This window comes from Anoplophora glabripennis, unplaced genomic scaffold (genome assembly GCF_000390285.2).
Source record: "Anoplophora glabripennis isolate ALB-LARVAE unplaced genomic scaffold, Agla_2.0 scaffold686, whole genome shotgun sequence".
NCBI lineage: Eukaryota > Metazoa > Arthropoda > Insecta > Coleoptera > Cerambycidae > Anoplophora > Anoplophora glabripennis.
Window position 1 is genome coordinate 35,293 of NW_019417357.1, and position 9,987 is coordinate 45,279.

Sequence of the window (9,987 nt, forward strand, 5' to 3'; positions counted from 1 at the left end):
GGGAGAAGAACTTTGAGATAGAATAAAAGACGCCGTACGACAAGTTAGATGAACGTATAATTCGTTTCCTATTCTCAATAGTTTCATAAAACGTTTAAAAAAATGTGTCAAAGAGAATTGTAGTAAAATGAACGCCCTGTATGATTTAACGTAATAGGAACACAATCACTGCATACTGTATGAAGAGAAACTAAGCAACAGCAAATTTTGCTCAAATCGGTTAACTGAGTTTGGAGTTAAGGGGAGAACAAGAAACAAAGAAATATACTTTTAACACCCTGCAACTTTTTTGCGACATTTTTCGCTTAAGCAAGTTTCGACACCATTTGGGCTCTAGATTATACCCTTGAAATATGTAACATTCGTTAGGTGACATCATATACCTTTTTATTCACATCAAATATTGAATATTGAAGAAGAAAAGTAAATTTGAACCGTTCCCCATTACCTTTGTTATCAGCAGCTATAAATCCCAAGATGTTATCATGTCTCAGCATTACTGTTTGATAAATCTCTGCTTCACGAAACCAAGAACGTTCCTCTCTAGAGCTGAATATTTTCACTGCTACATTTTCTCCTCTCCACCTTCCTCTCCATACCTCACCAAATCTACCCTGGCCTATTATTTCCACTAACTGTATTTGTCGGGCTATACTTCTTTGAACCAGTAAAGGTAACCCTACAAAAAAATGCATTATAAACAGTGTGTCCCAAGACTCATCATAGGAAGTTTGAAAACAATAAGAGCTACAAGGTCTATTAAATAGGGAAAGTTTTTAATAGATAGAATTTATCATACAGGGTGTTTCGCAGAAGAACCGACACAGAGCAGGGGCATGTAGGGGAACCCAAAATATAGTGATTTAATGCAACTTAACCTTTACACCAAGCTGCACCCTTGAGAAGTTATAGGCCTTGAAAATGGAGGTTCATATTTCGAAAAAAATCAATCAGTTATAGAACTTAGAAAAACCAAATTTGGTAAATGGTGCGAGTGTACCAAAACGTTAAGTAGAGTTCAATTGAAGCATTTTAAATGGTTAACAAGATATTGCCTGATTTACAGTGGTGGAGGCCTGTAGGCTGAAAATTGGTGGGGGCCTATTCTAGAAAAAATATCCCTTTTGATAGTCTCCCCCCCCAAAAAATAAATTGAATTAAATAAAAGTAAATTTTAACCCACTTTCCCTAGGGATACAAGATGTATAACTAGAAATGAAGAATTAAAAGCCACTTACCCTTGGGGTAATACGATGTAATTAGGTTTCTAAAACAAAAAACGTCGTTTTAAACAGTAAATTGTAGTAGTAATTGGCTAAAAAAAATATTACTGGTAAAATAAAAAAACACTACTAATATAGACACGTTATTTTAAAACCAGTTTTCTAGAGCGACGCAAGGTTTAAAAAAGCTTTAATTTTGCTACCCACTTGATAAATAAATTTGAAAAATTTTTGTTAACATGGTGGGGGCCCCTAGTTGGTAGGAGCCTGTAGGTTGCTGCCTACACCAGCCTATAGGTAAATCAGGCACTGCTCTTGGTACACTCACACTGTATACCAAATTTGGTTTTTCTAATTTCAAGTATAACTGAGGTATTGATTCTTTTCGGAAGAAACCCCACATTCAAGACCTATAACTTCTCAGGGGTGCAGCTTAATATAAAAGTATGTTGCGTTAAATCACCATATTTTAGGTTCTCCTACATGCTCCTACACTGTGTCGGTTCTTATGCGAAACACCCTGTATACAGTGTGGCTACGATTTAGGTGACACAGGCCTATAACTCAGGTGTTAATTGACGAATCCTTTTCAAATGTTAACCACTTATGCAGACCAATGGGGTGGACATTTGAGGATCATTAAACTTACATATATCCATAGGTGTGCGTTAGGGGAAATTAAAAGGGGATTGATTTTTCGGTATTTTTTATTAGCGAATAAAATACGGAAATGCTGATGCCTTAGTCTTAATCAGTATCATCGAAAATATACCCATGTCAAGTTTCATCCAAACCGTATACACAGTTGTACAGAAAATTCATTTAATACAAATGTAAATGATTTAGGTGACACAGGCCTATAACTCAGGTGTTAATTGACGAATCCTTTTCAAATTTTAACCATTTATGCAGACCAATGGGGTGGACATTTGAGGATCATTATACTTACATATATCCATAGGTGTGCGTTAGGGGAAATTAGAAGGGGATTGATTTTTCGGTATTTTTTATTAGTGAATAAAATACGGAAATGCTGATGCCTTAGTCTTAATCAGTATCATCGAAAATATGCCCATGTCAAGTTCCATCCAAATCGTATATAGGGTTGTATAGAAAATTCATTTAATACAAATGTAACTAAGCTAATACAGACTGGATAACAAAAAAAAAATAGGTATAACAAAACTCAGTTTATTTACTTAGTTTCAATGTAGCAGCCATCTCTCCTTATACATTCTTCTGTTACCTTTCTTATATGACGATTTACTTATCGCAACTGTTCACAAGAAATGTTTCGGCATGCCTCTCTTATTCGTCGTTTTAAATCTTCCATGTTTTGTGGATGATTGGTGTAAACTTTATTTTTACCTGTACTCCAAAAATAAAAATCCATTGGTGTAAGGTCAGGAGACCTGACTGGCCAGTCCTGCAGCGGGCTACGAGGCCCTACCCACTTTAACGGAAAATTAGTATTCAGCCAGTTTCTAATTATTCGCGAACTATGTGCAGGAGCAGCGTCTAACATAAAATATAAATTGTCTAGCATCTAGCGGTAGATTGTCCAAAACATCAGTAAATTCCGTTTCCAAAAGACGTAAAAAATTTTGGGCATTTAAAGTTTCTAAAGGGTCCGATAATTCGATCATTAAAAATCGCGCACCAAACATTCACTTTATAAACATACTGATTCTCAGCATTTATTATCCACCTGGGATTGTCTCTTTCCCAATATCGAGAGTTCTGCGTCGATACAACACCATTTGTAGAAAAAGTAGCTTCATCGCTAAAAATTATTTTTCGCCTTGCACCCAGAAAGCATAGTCTAGCCTCCTTAAATTGTCTCCTTCTAAAAGAGTGTGTAAAATTTTTGGTTTAAAGGGCTTCAATTGATTATTTTTTAGACATTTTCTTATGGTCTGTTTGTTTAAATTCAAATTCAATGCCGCATGTCGTATGCTTAGTCGTGGCTTATTTCGGAAAGCATCTAAAATCCTATTTTCGTGTAAGTTTGCTCGTCGGTATTCTTTTGGTCTTACATGTGATACACTACCAGTCTGATTAAATATTTTATTAATTCGTGCTACTGTACTGTAACTTACTGTTCGATTGGGATGGCGGTGATTAAAAATTCTTGCAGCTTCACGCGATGTAACATTTTCTCCAGAAATTCTTATTATTTCAATTTTGTCAGTAACTGATATAATTTCTGCCATCACTGATGTTTTCTCGCAATAAATTATTTTTAAATTCTTTTATTTTAATAACAATCTTGTTGACGGGTTATGTCAAAACAACTAAAAATTATAAATGTCATTTCATTTAAACAAAATCATTTCACATGGATCTCTGGATTTTGCATTACTGTGAATACAATATGCAATGTTATTTTTTGTATTAAACGAATTTCCTGTACAACCCTGTATACGATTTGGATGAAACTTGCCGTGGGTATATTTTCGATGATACTGATTAAGACTAAGGCATCAGCATTTCCGTATTTTATTCGCTAATAAAAAATACCGAAAAATCGATCCCCTTTTAATTTCCCCTAACGCACACCTATGGATATACGTAAGTTTAATGATCCTCAAATGTCCACCCCATTGATCTGCATAAGTGGTTAAAATTTGAAAAGGATTCGTCAATTAACACCTGAGTTATAGGCCTGTGTCACTTAAATCGTAGCCACACTTATTTCAATTATGTCAATTGACCATATTTAATGTGTACACTGCAATATGTTTTTTCATAGGTATTTTATCACAATAAACATTAGGAAAAGTTGTAGGAAGGTCATGTCCCATTTCTACAGCCGCAGTATCCATCAATGAAGGAGAACAAAACAATGTTGTCAAAAAACTGTCAAATAATAATTAAAACGAAAAGTTCAGTAGACAAAAACAGATAGATTTTAGAAACGGTGATAACTTTTGCACGATATACAGGGCGTCCCGCTACTTGAAACAAAAAAAGTCGAGTACAAATAGATGAAAAATTAGTTCCCTGAAAAATTTGTCAACGATAATCCTCTCTTGGTTCAACTTGGTAAAATTAACAATTTAGGAAATATTTGTGATTTTATGTCATAGTGCACGTCGAGCGGGACCTCCATCATTTTTTGTTCTTAATTTGATACCGAACAATTTACAAAAAACATTTTTGAATAGACAAATTTCTTACAAGACGAAGAAGATGGTGAATAATTCATTCCTGCCAAAAGAAGTAGAAAGTTTTTATAATAATAAAAGTTTTTATTTTCATAAATATAAATCATTATTGCTTTGTATTTTTTTTACTATCCTTATCCCCTTGAAATTTTTAGAAGATACGTATTCTTCAATAAAGCAAAAAAAATGAAATATGAGAAAAAGCTAATATTTATAGTAATCAGAAGTAGAATTTATATGGATATTTCTAATTTATAAATATTTAATGTTTAATTTAAGACGGATTAATACCGACAATGTATACATTTTATGTACTTGTCTCGACGAGATACCTAAAATAAAAAAAAATCATCAAACTTTATCAAGTGGTTCTCGAGATAGAGACTGAGCTGAACTTGAAATGTTGAAGGCTAAAATATAGCGCGCCACGAGGGCGGCATTCACGCGCGTGCGTGGGCCCGGCGCTCCTTCTCCCGCGCGCAGGCCGTTCATTAACGTTAACTTTTACTGGTGCTAACATGTTTATTACATGAACTATCAATGTAAAACTTTTTGAAAATGAAAGTTTAACCCTTTCTTTAATAATTGTTTCTAAAATCCCGGTCCGATCCGTCCTATAGTTAATTAACAACGTTATTAAGAAAAAGATTATATTGGGCGATTTCTTTTTTTTTTTTTAATTACCGTAAAAATAAGTTATATTTAATGCAAAAAGAGCGAATTCCCTAGCTGCTTTTGCCTGACCCTGGGACAATTTGTTTATAACGTTGTTTTGTACATCCTACTTTGTTAATTGTAAAGGCCAACTTAATTTCAACTTTTTGATTTTTTTTTTCGATGCGTTTCTATGGATCGATTAGAACCTATATCTACGATATTAATTTCTAAAATTAAGGTTAGCTGGGGCAACAATTTCATAGTCCATCGAATCGGCTTTTGGCACACATGTTGGTTTTTGGATTGACCGTCTTTTACATAAATTTCATCAACATCCATCGTTTTTTTGCAATAATACGCAATTTTCGAAAACCGATTTTTCCGCGTTCGACCTTTATTTAACAGTTAACAAATTGGTGAGAGAAAGTGAAAAAACACGTAATTTTGCAATTTATTTGCAATTTACCAACTTAGCGTCACTCCTTTCGAGTTACTTTTTGATATTATCATTCTACATACGCCTCCCCGACATAAAGTGCAATAAAATGTCTACTAATAATTTTTTCTCCTTCAAACTCTAATTCGACTGGAGTATTATGAAAGGGCACCTCGTCAATAGCGGGATATATGTATAATACTTTACCTGAACCACTACCACTGGTCGTCATTTCAATCATGTGTTTTAAACTAACTCCTTTATGTAAAATAGGATGGTCAGGAGCTTCTATGCTGTCTTCTCCATGTCGCAAGTGATGGTGAATGCCTCTTCTATAATGACTTGTGTGACAAAAATATATTACTCCTATAAGTATGCATACTACTAACGTAGGTATCACTATAGATGCAGCAATTTCAAGTGATGTGAAATATACTGAGCCTGAACCTGTTGAAACAAATCACAATATCAGTTATTTCTTCACAATCTTTTTTTCTCTACAATTTTACATTCGAGAACTTTAAAAAGTTGACAAAAAACGAACAAACAATGAAATATTCAAATTATAACTTACATTAGTTTGCTTTGGCAGGCTATAACTTACATTGAAATATAAGCTTTAAAAAATATTGAGTAGTTTCAATACCTTACAATATTTATCGACAAATAACTTATAGTGTATATCATCGTTTCTTTTTTATTAACTTATTGTTAATTTATGACAATTTTCGAATACAAAATTGTAAAAAAATAAAATAACATCTTTGAAAAAAATAGCTGATTATGAAACATGACCAACCAGAAATACAATGCATCGCTGAATTTTGAATGGTGGTAGTGAAAGAATGAAGCATCACATTAAAAAAATCACACACTTATATTCAAACAGAGAAGCAAAAATGACTTTAAGAAGAATATATTTTCTATTTTCATGTAGCTATTTAAATAAATGGTATAGAAAAGAACAAAATTAAAATCCGAAAATTTCCTTTTCAAAAAATCTCCAACTGACATTTCGATTACTCTCCGAAAAAATATTCATTAAGTTATGCAACTACATGCATCAGAATTTAATGTTGTGTTAAAATCGAGTATTCTCGGTTATCTAGGTACTTCCTATTAAAAAATAACAGAATACAGAGCACTTTTATAACATATATCTTTTTAAAACAGTGGATTTTTTTAAAAGATTTTGTACAGCATTAAACAATTAAAGGATAGATAAAGGTAACAATATAACAGTAAATGAAATTGATGTAACACATATTAGCTCGCATATATTTTTCATGTTTAATGCACGGCAATTAACTTTTTTTGAATAAAAGTGTCTATTCATTAAGCGCTTGTAAATCTATAGGTGAAATCTGGCAACATTGCACATCAGTGTCGCGTGGTGGTAAAAGGTGGGTCAACTGTCAACTGTGCTTAGCACGTATAATACCATAAACATAAATGAACATCAAAGATACAAATAGTCCAAGCATTATAGAGAAATGCTTACAGAAATTATTACCTGGACAAAAAAATATGACCGTATAGAAAATTAAATTCTAAATTGAGTTTCTTGTTCTTTAAACTCGATCCAATATGGCGAACATGGTTAAAAAAAATCGCAAAGTTGAAAAAAACGGTTTTTCTAAAATAACTAAAAAAATACAGCACGGATTGAAAAATTTTAAATGAGAAAGTTGTAGGTTTTAAAAAGATCTATCGACTGATTTTTTGAAAGTATCGATTGCTTTGTTACTTTTCGAGATATATCGAAAAAACCGTTAAAAATCTTCTCTTTTCTCTTCTTCTATAACTCGTTTACATTTACGTGCCCATATTTGCTATTTACTGCAAGCATAGCCCGCGGCAAGCCAAAAAAGTACATTTTTGAAAAATTTAAAAATATTAATTATTTTTCGAGATATATCGATTTTTTGAAAAAAAGGCGCTCTCGAAAATTGGCTAGATCTTCTCAGCGGATAGCCCTACAGTAACGATTTTCGGTTTATTTTCTTCGTAAAGAGTTATATTATCATGCTGTTAAAAAATGTTGACGATTTTATTAATTTTAAGGATCAAAAAATGACTTTGAAAAAGTTGCACTTTTTTGGGTATGTTATTATTTCAATTTTTATTTTATGAAAATGACTTTTAAAGAAAGAAAACTAAACATTTACGGGTCTATTTTGCTTCTAAGGCGAAAATGCTATAATATTCGTGTTTAGCTACCCCAGATTAAGTACAAAAAAATAATAAAAATTGAAATAGTTATTTGAAAAAAACATACCCAAAAAAAGTGCAACTTTTTCAGTCATTTTTTGATCCTTAAAATTAATAAAATCGTCAACATTTTTTAACAGCATGATAATATAACTCTTTACGAAGAAAATAAACCGAAAATCGTTACTGTAGGGCTATCCGCTGAGAAGATCTAGCCAATTTTCGAGAGCGCCTTTTTTTCAAAAAATCGATATATCTCGAAAAATAATTAATATTTTTAAATTTTTCAAAAATGTACTTTTTTGGCTTGCCGCGGGCTATGCTTGCAGTAAATAGCAAATATGGGCACGTAAATGTAAACGAGTTATAGAAGAAGAGAAAAGAGAAGATTTTTAACGGTTTTTTCGATATATCTCGAAAAGTAACAAAGCAATCGATACTTTCAAAAAATCAGTCGATAGATCTTTTTAAAACCTACAACTTTCTCATTTAAAATTTTTCAATCCGTGCTATATTTTTTTAGTTATTTTAGAAAAACCGTTTTTTTCAACTTTGCGATTTTTTTTAACCATGTTCGCCATATTGGATCGAGTTTAAAGAACAAGAAACTCAATTTAAAATTTAATTTTCTATACGGTCATATTTTTTTTGTCCAGGTAATAATTTCTGCAAATTTAACATTAATCCGTGACAGAATGCTTGGACTAAAAGGAAAAGTAATGACTGGTAAGAAAAGCAATTAAAAAGGCGTATGAAACAGATAGAATGAGGATTGATGAGAAAAAAGCAAAATGTGCAAACCGGAGAATCCACGTGATAACTATCAAAAAGCGGTAGTGGGACGTCGCCTTGTCAAATTGAAGGTTATGACAGAAGTGACAGATCATCTATACTGTTCGTTTTGCAAATAGATCAGTTCAATTTTGTTTCAAATGACTATTATATTGCATTAGATCACGACAAATTTATTTAATATTAATTATTGCTATATTTTCGACGAATAATTTTATAGTAATCGGGCTATTCAAATATAACGCGTCAATATAAGCGTTAAATACAGCGTTGCCATATTTCCATTCGTTGGTTCAGATGTTTGTTTAAATTTGTCAAAACGTAATCTATTCATTCCATTATCTCAATTAAATTACATTGTAAGTGCATATTTTAAATGTTATTCTTTTAAAATGATTAGTAATATTTATTTCTTTAATTACAATTTTATTTTCGTGATCCTAACCATTTTTAAGAACAGTATTCACGTTTGATTAAAGTTTTTTCCAATTCCCATAAGAGCTTGTGTATAAGAGCATAATCTTTAATATCATTTTCCAAAAAAACTAATTAGGCAATCGATCTGATATTTTTACACGAGGCAGTTTGCATATTAATTAAAATATATATCAATTTCTTAGCATTTTATTTTCGGTATCGAATCTCCTTAAACCGAGAGTAAAGTTCATGTGGACTTTCTCCAACGTAAAAGATAGAGAAACTGTCACCCGAGACTAACGGAACAGAAAATAATATAATCCAGAGTATGTTCCTGTAACGTTACTTGTCGCCATCGGCTGTCGAACACCGCCGCGCCACCGGTACATTTCGTTAAGGTTGTCGCTCACTTGCTCGTTACAGCACGGCACAGCCCGTTACGTCACAATACGGATTGATATAAAAGAAAGCCATTAAATGCTCATTGTGCATTCAATCGAGTTGTTTTAATTCTATCCGTATTGTGACGGAACAAACTGTGCCTAGGGTTACCAGATCTATTTCATGACAGACCCGGAGACATGACCCGTTTGTTATATCAATTATAAATTGATGCCTATATTATCTGCAATCGGGAAATCTGGGAGACAAATTGTTTGAAGAAATCGATGTTTTAAAAAGGGCGCAATCAGGTAATCTGGGACACATAAAATGTTTTCACGATTTTTCCGCAACGAAGAAAACAGACCCGGAGAAATGACATGTAAACCCGGAGTCCGAAGATGTACCATCAAAACCCGAAAACTCCGAGTCAAACCCGGGGATTTAGCAACCCTAGCTGTGCCCTGCTGTAACGGGCAAGTGAGGGTGTTTGTGACTATAATAAGCGGTTTTTCGTCTAATATTTTATTAAATAAGAAAGTGTTGAACAAAAACATTTCAGAAATATTGATCAGTACAAGACAACAAAGCAAAATTAACATAAGTAAATAATGTAGAGATAATAATAATAATAATGATAATGATAATGATAATGATAATGATAATGATAATGATAATGATAATAATAATGATAATGATAATG

The 9,987-nt window shown here is 32.5% G+C and overlaps 1 protein-coding gene across 1 annotated transcript in view; it reads right to left on the reverse strand.

The window, feature by feature from the left end:
• Positions 1–365: 365 nt before the first annotated feature.
• LOC108910460 overlaps positions 366–9,987 on the reverse strand; it is a 115,051-nt gene continuing 105,429 nt past the window's right edge. Inside the window, exons 3-4 of the mRNA XM_023456207.1 lie at positions 5,691–5,930; positions 366–679 (exon numbers count right to left, since the gene is read on the reverse strand). Coding sequence (XP_023311975.1) covers positions 366–679; positions 5,691–5,930 — 554 coding nt within the window. The remainder of the gene's footprint in view (positions 680–5,690; positions 5,931–9,987) is intronic.